The 19,106-nt window shown below is 34.4% G+C and overlaps 1 protein-coding gene across 1 annotated transcript; it reads right to left on the reverse strand.

The window, feature by feature from the left end:
- Positions 1-796: 796 nt before the first annotated feature.
- LOC132114860 (mitogen-activated protein kinase 13-like) lies at positions 797-17,664 on the reverse strand. The gene is made up of 12 exons (XM_059523223.1): positions 17,285-17,664; positions 8,978-9,107; positions 8,508-8,566; positions 8,157-8,262; positions 7,083-7,112; positions 6,111-6,158; positions 5,908-6,022; positions 3,752-3,823; positions 3,222-3,301; positions 2,879-2,957; positions 1,478-1,651; positions 797-1,381 (listed from the first exon to the last, which is right to left on the reverse strand). The coding sequence occupies exons 1-12, from the start codon at positions 17,395-17,397 to the stop codon at positions 1,299-1,301; spliced, it is 1,089 nt and encodes a 362-aa protein (XP_059379206.1). The 5' UTR covers positions 17,398-17,664; the 3' UTR covers positions 797-1,298.
- Between the last annotated feature and the right edge of the window lie 1,442 nt (positions 17,665-19,106).

Consider the following 19,106-nt stretch of genomic DNA (forward strand, 5'->3'; position numbering starts at 1 on the left):
AAAAACCCAGGCATGGACAAACACAGTTTGCATGAGAGTAAATACAATTTTCAGTATTCAAGACATGGGTATATTTTAAGTTAAGGCATACGTTATCATGTAGAAGGAACAAAAACAATGAATTGGGAAAAATAAGTATTTATGTCAGATCTCACATCTATGTCACAGCGATGTATTTACTCCAAAACCTTGTTGGTGCCATTTGTCAGGGGCAATCAATTACTTCCACAAGCTAAAACATCCTGTCACACCTTTCAAAGGATTTGATAGCAGTGATCACAAGCCGTCTGCATGAAATTTGAATTGATTCAATGTACACATTTTTTGGTATTTTTGTGAAAAGTTTGTTTTTGCATGTTACTCACAAAAAATAATTGTCTCTGTAATCATTCAATAAAAAAATATTAACTTTCCTTTACACTCTTATTTCTAAATCCCTCCCATTTGGCTTCAGTCTGGTATGTCACTTTAACACCAGCTTCACAGTCCAATTAATTCCCACAGCATATCCTGTTTCACTCAGAAAGAAGGCAGAGTAAATTTGGTAGCAATTGTTATTTCATGATAACATTAATTAGGAAAACACATCACAATACTAAGGCTTTTTTAAGTGTTTAATTTAAGTAAGTAACAGGGTCCATCATGTATTCCCAACAATTCTTTCTAGTTTTTTTAATACTACTTTTATATATATATATATACACACACACACACACACACACACAACCATTCAAAAGTTCAGGGTCAGTGAGACCGCTATTTGTTTTTTTTTTAAGGATACTCTGTTAAATAGAAATTTCAAAAGAAAAGCTTTTATTCAAAATACCAATATTTTACAACATTATACATGCCTTTATTGTATTTGGTCAATTTGCATCCTTGTTGAATAAAAGTATGAATTTCTTTCTTTAAAACAAACAAACAAACAAACAAACAAAAAACTTCAAACTTTTGTGAAATACATGAACTTTAAGACCTACAAAACTAAAATACACGAAACTCTATATGGCTGTCCTTTTATAGGGATGGAATAAATTCTGAATAAATGGTGTGAGGCAAATGAAGCAAATGATCCGTTTAAGGTGCTATGCACACCGGTGATAAATGTAGGACATTTAGCACTAAATCAAAATAAAATGTTCAGGTATACCACACATACCTCAAGCAGTCAGTTATTGTAAAAAATACTGCTATTCATATACTTTTTTAAAAGTAAATAAACATTCTAAATTGTTCCGAGGCAGAGACTAAATCGCATATTTGCAATACAGTATGCCGATAATGTCAGATCCACATCTCTAGGACATTGTGAGTGTGTTTCTTCTCTTTGAGTCTCTTCTTGGGAAAGGAACAAAGCTTCTCACTTCTTTAAACGATAAACCTGGGATGAAAAAAACAATCACATTGCATTTACATACACAACATGTGCAAATATAAAGTACAGCAGGCAGAACTCTGTGTAATATCTGTTGCTCACGTTTCCACTCTTCTAAGGGCAATGTGGCATTGTCGTAGCTGTCATCGTATGGTGTGGGCTCTGGGCAGTCCTCTGGGTCCCTCAGGGCATCAAAATAACTGTGAGCCAACGCACCATCAGCAGTGAGACGAGCATCAGCATCTAACACCAGCATCTTCTCAAGTAGATCTACCGCTGGGGTTAGTTACCAGTGCAGTGGCATTGAGGGACGACAGTGTGTCAGAAACAAAGCCATTAGAATAGCATTAGAATAGCAAAGGCTGATATATGTATTATTATTTGAACATTATTTCTATTAGTACAGGGCAAGCTGAGCTATGGTTGATAATATAATAAAGTAATTTAATTAGTTGTTAGGACTAGTTGAGTTGATTTATGTTGGTCAAGGTAGCAGAATATGTCACTATAAAATTATTGTCTCCCATTTTGGACTTATAGACATTGCAATCTGAAAAATATAAATAATGTTTATTTTAAGTGTTTTCTCCAGTTGCAGAAATTACATTTTATATTCTAAAAATGCAATTCTAGAAATTGTAGGGCAGGGTTGTTGGTTAACTACAACTAAAACCATACAATTTTTACTTCAAGTAAAATAAATGTTAACTGAAATAATAATAATTAAAAAAAATCTAAAAGACAACAAACTTATTATTTTTTTTCAGCCAGTTGCCAAAACAGCATTTATCCTTTTCATTTAGCTCAACTTGAACTAAAATACCAAAAACAGAATTAAAAACAATAAAAAAGTTTATACAAAAAAAAAAAAATGACTAAAACCTTATTTAAAATTAAAATGTAAAATATACAAAAACTATATGATGGTAATAACACTATTTGAAGGGTAACACCTAACAGTAAATTTCAATTAGTTAATGCAAGGGTCTAGGGTTTATGTTAATACAATTTAACATATATTATTAAATGCTGTAAACATGCATTAACTAATGTTATCTAACTGAACTTTTATTGTAAAGTATTACCAATTCTTAAAATAACTGCAGTTAACAAAGCTTATTACAGCAAACTAACTTTGAATAATGCTTTCATTAAAATTTTTGGCTGACATTTCATAATTTTTAAAATCCTAATAAATTCCAAGTTGCAATATATAATTCATCTAGAAGTTTCCTCTGCGGTGCAATAGTACAGAATATGTGTGGCAATACCTTCTGTTGACATTCTACCTGACGGTTTGTGAAAAATGTAAAAACTTACTCAAATTGTTCTGTTGCATTTGAGCATCTTGTCATTTTTGTCAGAAATAATGGCACATCACATTGACAGGCAGCAACTATGCTGTCAAACTAAATCATACGTTTTACAATGAAAAAGTCTCTTGCTAAGCAAGAAATGTGACAACGTGACAAAGGAGTAATTTTACATTGGGGTATTACTTACCTTTTTTACACGCCCTGGGAAACAATGTCGAGAAGTCTTTGCGTGGGTAACGGGGCTGGGATCTGACATAGTTTTTTGCCTTTTTAATACCAATGAAGACATATTGACATTGAGATCAGGAATGACAACTGAGCACAGTAGCTACAGCAAAAGTTGCACAAAACGTTAATTATTCAAGTTGAATTTTTCCCACAAAATATTCAAGAACCTTTTCTCAGTCTTATTTTGCATTGCATAAGTCATTCATTCCATGTTGCATCAGCGATCAGTTTTAGGTTTAATCAAGATTCAGACATAGCATGTATTAAAGATACCATATTTGGTTGCACTGAAAATGTCTTACCTCTGGGCTTTCTAGTTTCTCAATAAATTCTGGACCTGGTGTCCCTGTTACTTTCATTATCTGAGTCAACTGGTCCATGTCTGAATATCAGAAGTTAAAGACAATGCACAGCATGTCATTTCCAAGCTCTTTCTATTCTTGACAAGCAAGAAAAAAGGGAATAAGTTGGCACACAGTATTTCTAAATGCAATCACAATGAACTAAATGACTGACTGTGTACGGAATATACTTCAGTAATTTGATGTTTAAGTAACAGAATGTTAAAAGGATAGTTCACACACAAATTTAAATTATTTCATGACCTTCTTTCCAAACCTGTATGATGCTATTTTGTCAGTGGGACATAAAAGATTTATATTTTCTACATTTATATTTTATATTTAAATAACACATAACATATGGTTTTAGAAGGACATGAACTTCAATTTTGGATGAACTATCCCTTTAATGAAGAATTAAAAATATTTCTTGAAATCCAGCCCTCAGAATCTGTTCGTTCATTCAGAAAAAAGTAAATGCTGAAGGATACAGTCTTTTCCTTTAAAGAGTGTTTTTCCATTGAACATTTCACCCATGATGCACCCAACAGACCAGATGTCCACTAGAAAGAAGAAAAAGGCAGCAATCACACATATTGAACTATTATAATCATTAAAACCACCAGTCATTAAAACAATGCAAACCATTTGACATACATCACATTCATGCAGCAAATCTGAATCAGTATAGCTCTTAGTAATACAAAATCGGAGCACATTCAGTATAACTGGCAATGAAAGATTGATATCTACATAAATTAAGGGTATCTGAGCATTTGTGAAGACATTCAACATTTAAAAGTGCAAATTATTGGTCTTCTATGCAGTTGGGAACTGTTTGCCTAAATAAGTTTGACCTTTATTTAGCACAAACTACTACATAATTTAGCACAAAAAATATTTATGTTATCTCATGTCATCTCTTATTTAACATCTCCTGATTTAATAATTTTCACATTTAAATTTACATGTATTTTATATTTGGAATTTCTATTCAAACAAAGAAATAAATGCAAGTTAGAACTATACATATGAATACCAATGAGAGCATTTAATAACTGCTCATATCGACTAATAGAGGCGCTATTGGACAGATTTCAAGAACCTAACTGGAGTATAACAGATGACCAAATCAATAATTACTGTGTATGTTAACCTCATGTTTTAGATAATACTTTAGATTTGGGAACACATATACAGTCAAACCAAAAATGACTGACAGTCAAACCAAAAATGATATGTAATATATATATTTTTTTTACTAGTGGGTGCAGTAGTTCATTTACACTATAGAATCAGAATCAGAAAGAGTTTTATTGCCAAGTATGCTTACAAGGAATTTGTTTTAGTGACATAAGCTTCCAGTAAACAGAGACAACAACACAGACAAAAAAAAAAAAAAAACATTTGCAAATAAATAAGTGTATAAACAATTGTGCTATAAATGATAATGCAATAGGATTGAATAAGATGCAGGGATGTACTAGGATGAAGGGGTAACAAATAAATATAAGGATATTGCACATTTTTATTGTGTAAGTGGGGAACATTTAACTGTTCATGAGGTAGACTGCCTGGGAAAAAGTTCAAAGATGAGGTAACTTGGATGTGAGGGATCCAGAGTGATTTTCTGAGCCCTTTTCCTCGCTCTGAATGTATACAGTTCTTGAAGGGTTGGTATAGTTCATTTATGTAATTGAGGATAGCAAAATAAAGTAAACCCAAAAACGATTCATACAGTGGACTACCACTGTAAATGGTAACCACTGTAAAATTTATAAAAATTTGGGACAACGATTATTCAGACACTTTGACCTGACCATGTTTTGCTTAAAGTCCCCCTGTAGATTTTATGTTGTTTATTTGTGTATGTGCTGTTTTTAATATGCTTTTAGACAAACCATGTGCCAATCCATTAATCAACACCATTGCTGAGTATTTCTCCTTAAAACTGTAGTTTCCCAAAGGCTGACCCAGAACTGCGGTTTGAAACAGCCCTCAGTTTGCTTCATCACAATCCAATAACCAATCACGTCAAGGGATCGATTCCTATCACTAGCATGCAAAATATACCAACACATCACCAAAAAAAAATAAAAAAAATAAATGAGTGAAAAAAAAAAAAAAAAATGTTACAGTATTTACTGTAGTTGTCCGCTAGTAAAAACATAGTTTTATCAGTCATTATCCATGTTTGCCAGTTTTTTGCATTTACTACAGTTCAGTGAATAAGGAGGCGCTGGCTGGTGTGACTGAGTAGAGACGGGACTAATTTGCACATTCACAGGTCAGCATATAGGAAATGAGGCAAGGGTGTCGAGTTACATTCAAGCTATTTTAAGGCATGAGAAAAGAACATTTTTTTAAGCCATTTTTACAAGAAAAAAAAACATTTAAATATGTCATTTTGATGATCAAAGATAAGTTTTAAATGATAAAATATTTGACTACAGGAGGACTTTAAGTGTTATCTGACATTATCAAGATGTTTTTGTTCTGACACAGTTTAACTCCGTTCTTGTCATATTTTATTATCAATCTTTTATTAATATTAAATATACAAATGTTTTGCCTAAACATAGTAAGCTTAGCTCTCATTAATAATTTTAAGAGGTGTGTATGTCTTAATGAATGACAAACATCTTGCCTGTCTGCGTGTAGTGCATCCAGTTTAGAATGACCTCAGGGGCCCGGTACCACCGCGTCACCACGTAACCTGTCATCTCTGCTTCCGCATGACGCGCCAGGCCAAAATCCAGGATCTGCCAGCAGACCAAACACAGAGTGTTACTGTCAACTCTCAGTGGTTTACACTTCTCTCTTTTATGGTGAAAGAATGATGGCACAAACCTTCAGCTCACAGTCTTGGTTCACAGCCAGGTTTCCTGGTTTGAGGTCCTGCAATGCATACATGTGTTAATCTTCCTACACAGACATTGTTTTTGAGCAATTACACAAGATGTTAGTGGATTTCTTAAGAAATCCTTTATCTGAATCCAGTAAGCTCTATTGCACTTTGAAAAAGAGCCATGTGGCTTCGAACAGATCCAAGCATGTACAGGCACCACCTCACCAAACAGGAAATTACTGGCATTACCTCATAGGACCAATTTTAGAATGATTTCTGAAGGATCATGTGACAGAGACTGGAGTAATGATGCTGAAAATTCAGTTCTGCATCACAGGAATAAATTATTAATTTTAATATTTTGAAATATATTAAAATAGAAAAGTTGATGGTAAAATAATTTCACCATATTACAGTTTTTACTGTATTTTGATTAAATCAAAATGAGCATAAGATACTTCTTTTAAAAACATTTTCTTTTAAATCTTCCCAATCCCAAATTTATGGGCTGTGCTGTATACACCTATTTTAATAATCTAATAATGTTTTACCAATTCGTACATGAATTTATATATATATATATATATAATAAATCATAAATAATGAACAAAAACAGGTTTACATGTAATAAATGAGTTAATATACTGTAAATTAGTTAATATACTAATAAATATACTATTAATTATCAATATATTTATTCCTCTTCAGATTAAATGTATCGCTTCTCTCTCATCTTCTCAGATGAGAGGAAGTGTAATTAATCATTGTTTATAGTCCACTGATCAATACATATTAGCGAATTAGCAGTAAGTAAATGTAATTCATGGAGATGAAAACTCCCCCACTGAGCACATTTGCATCTCGAAGGGAAGAGCTACAACCATCCCAACAAAGGCCATGCATCTTTAATTCAGATCTGTGCGGAAATGTTAATTATGAGCAGATGCTGTTTATTCATTGCCAGTCTCACTTACTCTATGAATGATTCCAGCACCATGAATGTACTGTGGAGTGGAGAGAAACAGAGGGACAGAGAGGAAGAAAGAAATACCACAAATCAGTATAATAACATTTTTCAGTGTTATGTTTTAGTATTTGATTACACCAATAGGATTGATCTGAAAGATTGTACCATTTCTGCTGGCAAACATCTTAAGTCCAAAGCATACTTCTGTTTTTATACGTATATATTTTGTCCTCAATTATTCAGTTGCTTTAGTTTTATTAGATGTTTACCAGATTAAAGTCAACAGGAAACCGCATTCACAACCCAATTTATTTTGGTAACATGATGTTTTTATATATATATATATATATAAAAGCAAAAAAAAAACCAAGACTTTATTTATCAGGATTGAATTGAATTATAGTTGTTTCAGAGGTGGAACTTTTTTTTTTTTTTTTTTAACAAAGTGCACTGATGAATCATGTACGGTAAGTCCACAAACATACACTATCATTCAAAAGTTTGAGGTATAAGATTTTTTTTATATTTTTAAACTAAGTCTGTTATGTTCACCAAGGCTGCATTCATTAGATTTTAAAAAATTCAGTAAAAACAGTAATATTGTAAAATAAATGTAAAACAAATAAATGTCCTTAATATATTAATAATGTAATTTATTCCAGAAATGCCAAAGCTGAATTAAAAAAACATTTTTTAATAATTTTAATATGCTGATTTGGTGCTCAACATACATTGTTATTTAACATCAATTTGAAAACAGTTGTGCTGCTTAATTTTTTGGGGAAAACCTTGATGCAGTTTTTTAATTAGAAATCTTTTGTAACATTATAATTGTTTACTGTCACTTTATCAATTTAATGCATCCTTGCTGAATAAAATGATTAATTTCTCTCTCAAAAAATAACTTCTAAATGAACCCAAACTTTTGAATGAAAGCATATTAACAGTAAATTTTCATTCCATGTTCTGTTAAGACTGGCTGTCTGTTGCATCACCCAGGATAGACAAACTGCTGGAAACTTGTTATATCCTGCCTGGTTAGGAAAATTTTGCCTCTTTTTGTAAGCTGTTTTGCTCTGACCTTCAGTCCGCACAGCATCTGATAGATCAGGAACTGGATGCGGTCTTCTGTAAGGATGCCCTTGACTTTGGAGAGATCTGTGTACATGTATGGCATCACCAGGTAGCTAAACCAGACAGGAATTGTTTATTTCTTATTTTTAAAGAATAATTCAGCCAAAAATGAATTATATCATTATTTATTGATAGAAAACGACATTAGAAAGGATCTTTATGCAGTTCTTTTACATCAGTTGTTTTATGACAATATAGTGAATACTGAGTAAATAAAGACAGTATTCTCATTTGTTCTATTGCAGACATATGGCTAACAGGTCGATTTTTGCATGCAAAGGCCTCATTAAAGACTTACAAGTCTTTGAAGTCGTCCAGTTTGGAGGCAGGAGTGAAGACATCTAGCAGGCCTATTACCTTGGGTTGGACGGCAAAATTGATAAAGCGAAAAAGCAAGTGAGTCAGTCTTTTTAAGATGCCATTATGGTCTTAGACAAACAGACAGACTGATTGAATAAAGCGGCCTAATTTTCACTGTAAACCTTTTAATACTTATAGAAGGCGCTAACAGTTTATGACACTAAAATCATTTCTCAGTGTTTTCAGGCGCTACAAGTATCCTGTTCTGAGCTGACACAATGAGTCCAACAAGCTAAACATTTGATACTCACACCATTCTCAATGAAAACAATGCGAGTATGGTGTGATATAAGTCTTTTTGTGCCTTACAAAAGTCATTCATGCTGTTGAAAATGCTGGAAAATAGGAACTAACAATGTAAGCATCAAGATCTAACTTCAAAGCACGTCATGCATAAAAGACACTTACATTTTCATGTTTCATATGTTTGAGCAGGCTCAGCTCACGATAGGCTCTCTTTGCGAAGATCTCTGACTGAAAGGGTCGGTGCAGCTTCTTGATGGCCACCTTTTCTTTTAAATTATTGTTGATGGCCAAGCTAAGAAAGGGAGAACAATCGCCATCATAAACAAATATTTTGAGCTGAGGTTGAAAATTTAACAACCTACTGTAACAAATTCAGGTACTGATACAGAAACGGCAATATTCAAATAAGAAACTGCACAAGCTTGTTAGCGGATGATACATTGCTTTGCTGCAAAGACTTCTTTGTCAGAGCATGTGGGTTTCAGAGTCCCCCACTTTCACCTGTGTTTGATCTTAGAGCTGTTGTGAAGGTTTTGTGGCATTAAACCCTGAACAGGAAATGTCAATGCTGCAAAGATATATCATATCATGACTAAATTTAGCAATGAGCTAAAAAAATCTAGAGCAAAGATCCTGCAAAATTAGGAATGCATTATATATTGGTGACATACCATTGTCAATCTGATTTTGCCGTTACTGGATGTTGAAAATAGTTAACAAAAAAAGTTAACTGCAAAACAGTCATAACAACAAAACATCCATTGTTTTATCAATCTTTTCTACTGCAAAGTACATTTGACACCTGGTTTCCACTGAAAGCATGTGATTTAACAGTGTAGATTCTTATCATATTGATTATCATTCGAAACCAAAATAATATTGGTTATTGTATCAACTCAAATTCTGAGATCAGACTGCCTCTATATTATATATCATTACGTAACTCCAACCAAGTTTATCAAGTAACATGAACTTATTCGATAGGTATACTCTGGACAATGTTAACAAAATTCAAACCAAGATATAATGTCATAACCAGGATATAAGCACAACTTCACAGTACCATTTCACGAATGACCATGATTTCACAATGTACATGGTGAAAAGTTTTGACATACTAATGTAACATTAACATTCACAACATAACAGTAGCATTCCTTAAAACGAACTAGCATCTATTTGCTTGTTACTACTACAGTACTTGTTTTTTTTTTACTACTCCAGTCAGTTATAGTGCAATAGTGTTGTCACGGTACTAGGGCTGTAGCTATCGAATATTTTAGTAATCGAGTATTCTACCAAAAATGTCATCGATTAATCGAGTAATTAAGTGCATTTAAGTGCCATTCAGTTGGGGTTTTAAATAAAGCATTTTCTGAGATGCACATTAAACACATAAAACATTAATTTAATTTATCTTTTAATTATTGAAAATTAAGCAAACGTAACTTTTTGGTAAACAAAGAGGATTTACTATTAAAAATAAAACATGGAAGAAATGTTGTGTGATTAAACCTAAAAAAAAATAATGTTTGATTTTTTTTTTTAAGTAGTAGGCTATCTGCTGAACAATAGTGATACATATCTGGCAAATACTTGTTTTTAAAATAAACCGGACTTTTATTTTGATGGATTAACGTACCTTTACAGTTCTGTGTTTGTGATGTGACGCTAGTTTTACTCAAATCAAACAGTCAAATGCTCATGAAGTGACTGTCAGAGCAGTTCCAGAGATGTTGTTAATGTGTTCACATCTTTATTTAGTGAGACAGCAGATGCTGAAATTACCGCGAGCGTCACGCGCGCTTCCGTGTGTTAATAAAGGAAGACGCGCTTCTGCTCCATTCATTAACAGAGACAAGCAGGATTTATATTTAAATAGACGGTTTCGGCATAATATTTACAGATATAAGTCCATATCGTGATTTGATGTAAGCGCAATGACCTATTTTTGATTAATTCATTCAAAATTTGGCAAATTCCATGCCATTCCGCGTTAAACTGTAAATTTAGTTTTTATGACTGGATTCCGCGATTCCCTCCACGTTTTCTGCATTACGGAAATCATAGGGCCCTTGTGGTATGCCAGCTCTATCTTGCAATAGACACAAGCTACGACGTTCTCTTTAGGTTTGCCCGTACCCTCAAATCAAAACACTGCTGACTCCTTGCAGTATGCGATCTCTGAGGCAGCGCTTCTGTCTCCTTTCGCTTTGTGGGTGACGTAAACGCGTTGTGTCACATTGAAAAAATCATTGCGAAAGAACCTGACGTGAGATTTAAAATAAATTAAAAGAGGCTTCGAGGCAGAGGAATTTGCCTCGATCATTTTTTGTAATCGAGTTACTCGAGTTATTCGAGGAATCGTTTCAGCCCTACACGGTACCAAAATTTCAGTATTCGGTACCGATACCAGTTAAAATCCACGGTTCTCGGTACCAATTTCGATACCAAAGCAAAACACAAAAATATGCTAATTAAAAAAAAAAACTTTTTAGCACTTAAAAATAAAACCAATGCCATTCTTTGTACTTCTTTACAACTGTGTTTAAAGTTTTTCTACAAGTTATATAATTATGAAAAACAGTAAACAGGTTTCACCCAAATTTAATTTGTCTTTTAATTTATGAAATTTAAACACATTTTATTTTTGGTAAATAAGGGGATTTGCTATTAAAATTAAAACATGGAATTAATATTATGATTTATTTCTTTAAAAAACAAAGTTTTATACATTTTTTCAACAGTAGTAGCAGTTTCACATACAATTTACTAAATAATAGTAATATTTCTAGCACAATGCCTTTATGTAAAAATTAACTTTTAGGCCTAATGAATGCATATTTGTCATTTTAACTGAACTTAAGACTGGTGGTGATGCTTAAGATATTTTTGGTCATTGAGGGTTTCTGTAAAAAAAATAGTAATAGATCATATTAATTATTATTAAAAGATAATACTACTACTAATTCTACTATCATATTAATGTCTATACAATGCACTATGAATTGATGAGCTGCTGGGTTCATGAATATTAATAACGTTGTCTGCGTTTCGGTCAAACTGATTTGCTGAAATCAAAACAGGGACGGTACCAGATCAGCGCCAGCCAATGAAATTGCTATTTGCGCATTAGCTCCGCCCACTACCGGAGAAACCGGTATGTCTTCTGCTTGTCTGAAAATGAATATGAATAATTCTAAATGAACACCATTATTTTGACAGGAGAAGACAACAAAGAATAGTTTACATAGCGTGGTAAGACTCTCTCTCTCTCTCTTTGCATGTGTGAGAAACAGCGCTATCAGTAAAGCGACGGTGAGTCGTGCGCCTTCACAAAGAGTTTACAGAGCATCAAATACAGGTGCACTGTGTCCAGTGAGATGAACTGAAAAGTTCAGATCGCTTGATGGAGAGAGAACTCTGAAGCTCAGATGCTGAAATTAATGCAAGCGTCATGCGCTTCGGTCTATGTAGTAAACAAACCCGCACGTCTCTGTCATTCATTAATTCACACAGAGACGCGCAGAACACGGATTCATATTTCAAACAACATTTGCGGCTTAACATTTACAGATACTGGTCCATATGGAGATTTGATTTGATTAATTTATGCTAACTTTGACAAATTCCATAACTGTCCATATTAAAATGTAAGTTTCATTTTCATGACTGGATTTTGAGATTCCGTCCTTGTTTTCTGCTTCGCGGAAATCATAGCGCTGAACCGGGTTTGAACGGGACCTCGGTACTACCGGTACTTAAAGAAACCTGGTACCGTCACATTTAAATTTTTTTAGTACCGACTTGGTACCAAAGTACCAGGTCTTTTCGACAGCACTATAGTGCAACAGTGATTAGTTTGTCTTTAAACTTCCCAAGTGGTTATTCACTAGATACTAGCAGTAATTAAGGTCATCACTACAGTGGCGGTTCTACACGGAGGCCTAGGGAGGCCCGTGCCTCTGTAGACATGTCCCTGGCCACTCCTGTGGCCACCCCCGGTGCTGAAAAAAAATTAATATGATTTTACACGCGAGCGCCAAAAGCGGAACTAATGCGACGCAATGTTCTACACAGGTAAATTAGTGCAGTGCACCCGGACACTTTAGGAACTTAATCATAGGGCTGGACGATTATGGCCTAAAATCAAAACCTCGATTAATTGAACATTTTGCCTCGATTATGATTATTGAACGATTATTTTGTTTTCGGTTTTGTTTTGTTTTTGCCCTCATAGTTCACTGACAAGGTTTGTACTGTAAATATGATTGACTTTCAGCAATTTTATCTATTTTCGTAACATTTCTTTTTTCCGATTCTTATCGATTCCTAGTTTCGATTCCAATAAGATAAAAAATCCAATATAAAAAAAATTAAGTCAAACATTTAGATGTCAAACATTTTTACAAAGCATTCTGTTGCAGCTGAAAAACATGAGCAAAAATCAGCAGCCTACAAAACACTGCAAGAGGAATTTTGCCTGTGATTAAAAAACAAATACCATAGCAAAAACAACTAGATTTATATAAATTTCAAATATTAAAGTGTAAGTAAATTAAAGACAAGTAATAAGATAGGTCAGTAATAAGAAAGGAACAAACAAATCAATTAGCAAGATCATAAATAAATACAACTAAACTAAATTTCAGTTACAGAAACTGTAATTAAAACTTTAAAAACTGCATAGTTTTCTTTTTATAAATAAAATAAAGATTAATCAAGCAAAGTTATTAAATATATTCAGTCAAGATCAGTGAATGATTTTCTTTTGTTCTTTGAATAACATTAATGACAGGCAGCGCCTTTTGAGATTCTAAGCTACTTTAGTGATAAATCACAGGACAACGCTGACAACTAGTTTCTGTGTTCCTCTGTGCGCGCGATCTTCACATCCACTGTTTATATGAGTGTTCGTGCCACAATGCAGCTGCGTGAACATGGTAGCTCGATATAATAATACACATCCGTACATCTAATCGTTTGAATGTCCAAACCATAAAACAAATACAACTGACAAAGTTTAGTGAAGACGCAAGGCTTGAGTCATGTGGCTACGCACGCGCTAGTATGCTTTTAAGGGGAAAGTGTTAACAGGATTAAAAAACCGAAATAACCGACATGGGAAAATTACGTCGGTTAGAGGTTATGAATTTCGGTTTTGATTATTTTTTCGATTAATCGTCCAGCCCTACTTAATCATATTGAGAGTGAGGAGTTGTCGTCAAAGCACAGAGCCCCTCCCCTCGATATCACATTCTCCGCCATGTTGGCAGGACACCCGCGGCGAAACAGGATTGTTTACATGTGTTGTTAACTCGCTAGTAGAGGAGTTTTTTTGCAATTCCGCACTGTTTTACCATGCCTAGAAGTTACTGCTGCGTTAAAAAACTGCTCCAGTACCTCACACGAAACATATGGAAAACATAGGAACAATGGAATACAGTTTTTTTTAGGTTACACCAAGCGCAAAACAGCGGTATTTGGAGAAGCTCTCAGGCATCCAAAATATCGACCCATACGAGCTCCCTGCAGCGGAATGGCACAGAGACCTGGACCATTTACCTCCACGCACATATATGGACATTGTGAATTATCTTGTTTTTGGTGTAAGTTACTACACAATGCAGGAGTTTAAAAGCCACAAGTCTTTGGAAAGTTACGAGGCTTTCTGCTGTGGCTGGGTCCATCTCAAGCCCCCAGGTGGTGAAAACTGTGTTGTAATGGCCAAAGTAAGTTTATTCACATGCGTTTTAGCGTGTTGTAATTACATTGCATTTAGCAGACACTTTTTGACCAAAATTACAAAGTAACTTAAATAACTGCCACTGTTTCGTAAACACTAGATTGTAACGAGATGTTCAATGTACACAAACGTTGCCAACATGTTTTGATGTAAGCTTAGGCTGTGTATGTTTAATTATAATTTGATTTTAGCCCAATGACACATACTGTACCAGGTTTTTGTGTTGGGGGCTGCAAAGTGGACAAACCAGTTCTGGGTTGGCTAGGGTAGTTAAATGTGTGATTGCAAGATGTAAATGTCCTGGTTAGATTAAAGCCATTAACAGCGTGAATGCAAGGTGACTTACATCATAAACAATATAATTCACAATGTCCATATGTGACAAATGTGTAAAAATTAAAGAGCTCTGGAATGTTTAGTCGCGCCTCTGTGAAGTTCTGAAGGCATTGCCCTTGGCAACCCGATATCGTGTCCTACCATCATGGCCGACCGGCTCAGACCCCTCCCAAATCAACCCAAACCGGCACGCGACTCCTCACTCTCAATACATGGATGCAAACACCGCGCTTTTCGGCGCCTCCCGTTTTTTTTCACATCAGTTTGGGTGACTTGGGTCTGATTATAATTTCTCAAAGTCATCTGAAGCCATTCCATAGCTTAATGTTATGGACAGAAGACTATTTACATCATTAAATTAAAGTTTACGGAAACCTTGTTTTCCCTACTCTGCGGCTGTCAATCATTCTCCATTCAGTATTCAAATAGTGCGCACCTCGTCCATTTACAGCAAGATGCATGGTAAAACTCTCTGCAATATTATATATTCACATTATAATGCTTGATCTGTAGATAAAAAGGCTGAGGATTTGAATAAAATGACTTTATTTTGTGTATTTGTATTTTATGTTTGTTGCTGTTTTTAAACGACTCGCGTGTGTCTGTTAGATCACACACATCACAAGGACCATGAATCAGTATCAAACGCACAATAACTGGAATTTAAAACTGTGAAGAAACAAATGATCAATAAACTGTTGGACAGATATAAAATAGGATTTGTGCGCTCTACATTTCTTCGCTTTGTGCAGTGAACTTTTAAATGTTTTAAAAGCCGTAAACTTTTAAAATCACTTTGTGAGCTCAGTTTTGAAGCGTTTCATATTATCATGGTTTTGCGCACTGAAAGATTATTAAAAGCTTATTATATTTTTAGCCTGCACAATACATTTAAAATAAGCATAGTTTAATTGTATATTATTTCTGTGTAGTGTAGTGTAAGCATTATAAATATATACACTTCTGAATTCTTGACATTCATATATAAATATAAAATTGTGAAATGTATGATTGCCTGTTTGAATTTTATAAGAGTACTAATAGTAATTTGTTTTTATTAACATGTTTAGATTGTATAAAATTACTGTGCAGATTTTTTCAAGAATTACTTTTTGCATTTATTTGCATTACATTTAAATAAAATATGTTGCCATTTTTAATGTGCCCCTCTGGTTAAACACTGGCCCCTCCTTGGCCCTCCTAGTTAAATTTGTCTAGAGCCGCCACTGCATCACTAGTACTTCTTACTTCACTACTAGTCAACATCCCAATATTGAAACATAATGACATTGCTTCCAGAAACAGGCTGAAAATTGTAGCTATTTGACTGTAAGTTTCAATACATTTTCCAGTTTCAATACATTTCACAATAAATTTGAAAATACTTTAGTAAACATAAGCGAACAACGGAGAAAAAAAACACTTCTAAAGAATTTATTAATCTTAGTTAATGTTAATTTCACATTTACCAAAACTTTATTAAACTCAAAATTTGTATCTGTTAATATTATTTACTGGATTTGAGCTAACATGAACTAACAATGAACAGTTGTGTTTTTATCAACTAATGTTAACTTTAACAAAGATTAATAAATACCAAAACAAATGTATTAGTTAATGGATTGACTAATGTTATCAAATGGGACCTTGTTAAGTGTTACCCTATGCTCTTTAGACTAATATGTACATTTTTGCTGTTAACTATTCCAGTTTTACCAGTAAATATTAATTTGGTAGTCCTAATCATTTCCATGTTATTTTAAGTGAAAAAAGTGAAAGTGAAGTGACATTCAGCCAAGTATGGTGACCCATACTCAGAATTTGTGCTCTGCATTTAACCCATCCGAAGTGCACACACACACTGTGAGCACACACCCAGAGCAGTGGGCAGCCATTTATGCTGCGGCGCCCGGGGAGCCGAAAATAAAACAGCCGTTTATATGGTTCCTTATAGCGCGGAGCGGCCGCAGAATCGACGCTTTAAATCACTAGCCATTGAAACGGGGAGCAGTTGGGGGTTCGATGCCTTGCTCAAGGGCACCTAAGTCATGGTATTGAAGGTGGAGAGAGAACTGTACATGCACTCCCCCCACCCACAATTCCTGCCGGCCCGGGACTCGAACTCACAACCTTTCGATTGGGAGACCGACTCTCTAACCATTAGGCCACGACTTCCACTTTTTATTTATGAGTAATTACAGAGTAAGTATGGAGTACCTACTAGTCAGTAGTGACTAGTTGCAAACCTAAGTAATACTAACTAACAGAATTAAGTCACTATTATTAAATTCTAGTTAGTTAGAAACAATGATCGCTAAAGCGGCTTGCCACACAGTTCTGCTTAATGTGGCAACGTTTTAAAAGGCAGTTGACGAGCGTCTACTCACCACACGGTGCCATAAGCTCCCGTTCCAATCTGCTTCAAGCAAACGTACTTGACCGGAACTTCCCATACCGTACCGTTGATCTCTTCTCGAATGAATTCCCTTCGTGACTCCATTTAACGATGAAAGAAAACAGACAGAGAGCAAAACGTTCACCACGCACACAGCGACTCCTACGCGATATTATGCATCTGAGCACCAAAAGGTCACTGCGTAGGAACAATTCTTTTACACGCCAAAATAAAACAGCCGTTTATATGGTTCCTTATAGCGCGGAGCGGCCGCAGAATCGACGCTTTAAATCACTAGCCATTGAAACTTTGAAACGCTCGTGATGTTCGAACGCGCTGAGAGCTGTCTGACGATGACGTCATGATCCCCAGCTAACGCCTACTTTCGAATTCAAACAACCGCTTTGATTGACACAGTGTTGCTCACCTTCGTGTAAACACGAACGGGGGATTCTTCAGCTCAGTTAAGCATATTCTTAAATAATAAATAAATAAGTAAATAAATAAATAAATAAAATTTAGACTATGATTTTCAAACTGTCCCTCTGTTGATGAGCTGCTAATCCAGAGATTCACATACTTTTGCCACCCACATCACATATTGGACCATTTTCCTGAATAAATAAATGACAAATAAAGTATTTTTGTCTTATTTGTTTGATTGGGTTCTCTTTGTCTTCTTTCAGGACTTGTGGGAAAATCTTGATTATGTTTTGGGTCATATTTATGCAGAAAGGTAGTGAATTCTGTAGTTAAAAGTGAAAATTGTAAAATCTATCGATCGATCTATCTATCTATCTATCTATCTATCTATCTATCTATCTATCTATCTATCTATCTATCTATCTATCTATCTAATACATGTATAAAATGCTTAATACATGTATAAAGATATCTTAATAGGGAAATTCCACAAACATTTAATTTAGGTAACATTAAAAAAGTTAAGAAATAAACAAAATAGAATTTCTTAGATAGAGAGAAATGACTTCAAAATGTTAAACAAGAAAACACAACTTCAATATTTATTAGGTGAAAAACAAGATTGTATCTTACTAGCAGCAAAATACATTGATGCCTGTCACAAAGAGAGGGAGGAGTCAACAAATCAGTGATGCGTCTACACACAGACACACACCACAGACACACAAACACACACTCACACCACATTGAATTATTAATTGTTCATAGAATTTTAAAATGTTATTTGTTCTACTTTTAAATGTATATACATGCATGTTTTTTTTGCCTATATATTTGTTCTAAATTCAGTGTAAATACTATGCTTTGGCAATACATTGTAACAATTGTCATCCCAATAAAGCACATATTGAATTGAGAGAGAGAGAGAGATTTTGCTCTAACAAAAAATATTTATTATTCATACACTATAAAACACACCTGTAAGGCCTAAATTCACTTATGGGGCATCAGATTAGAGCAGATAAGGGACTAATATTCAGCCTGGCTGTAATGGAAACTGGCACATCCTATTGGTATATCAGGACAGATGGATAGTACAGTAAAGGTTATAGTGGGAAATCACAAAATTAAATGCAGTGAAGAATCCGGGAGTAGTAGCTCTTGGATATTCCCTCTGGGGCTTATTCATCTGTCTACTAGTTTTATGGGCACTGAACCACTGAATTATTGGAAGGCTATAACTGTGAAAGACAAAAAATAAATTCTTACAGGCTTTGTAATGAAAGCGTATTTGTTTAAACAGATGTTAACCACTAGATGGCACTGTCAGACAGTCATAATGTGAGCAGCATCAGTGGCTTGCATGAAAGCAGTGTAGTGTTAGTCACAAA

This window comes from Carassius carassius, chromosome 34, assembly GCF_963082965.1.
Source record: "Carassius carassius chromosome 34, fCarCar2.1, whole genome shotgun sequence".
Lineage (NCBI taxonomy): Eukaryota > Metazoa > Chordata > Actinopteri > Cypriniformes > Cyprinidae > Carassius > Carassius carassius.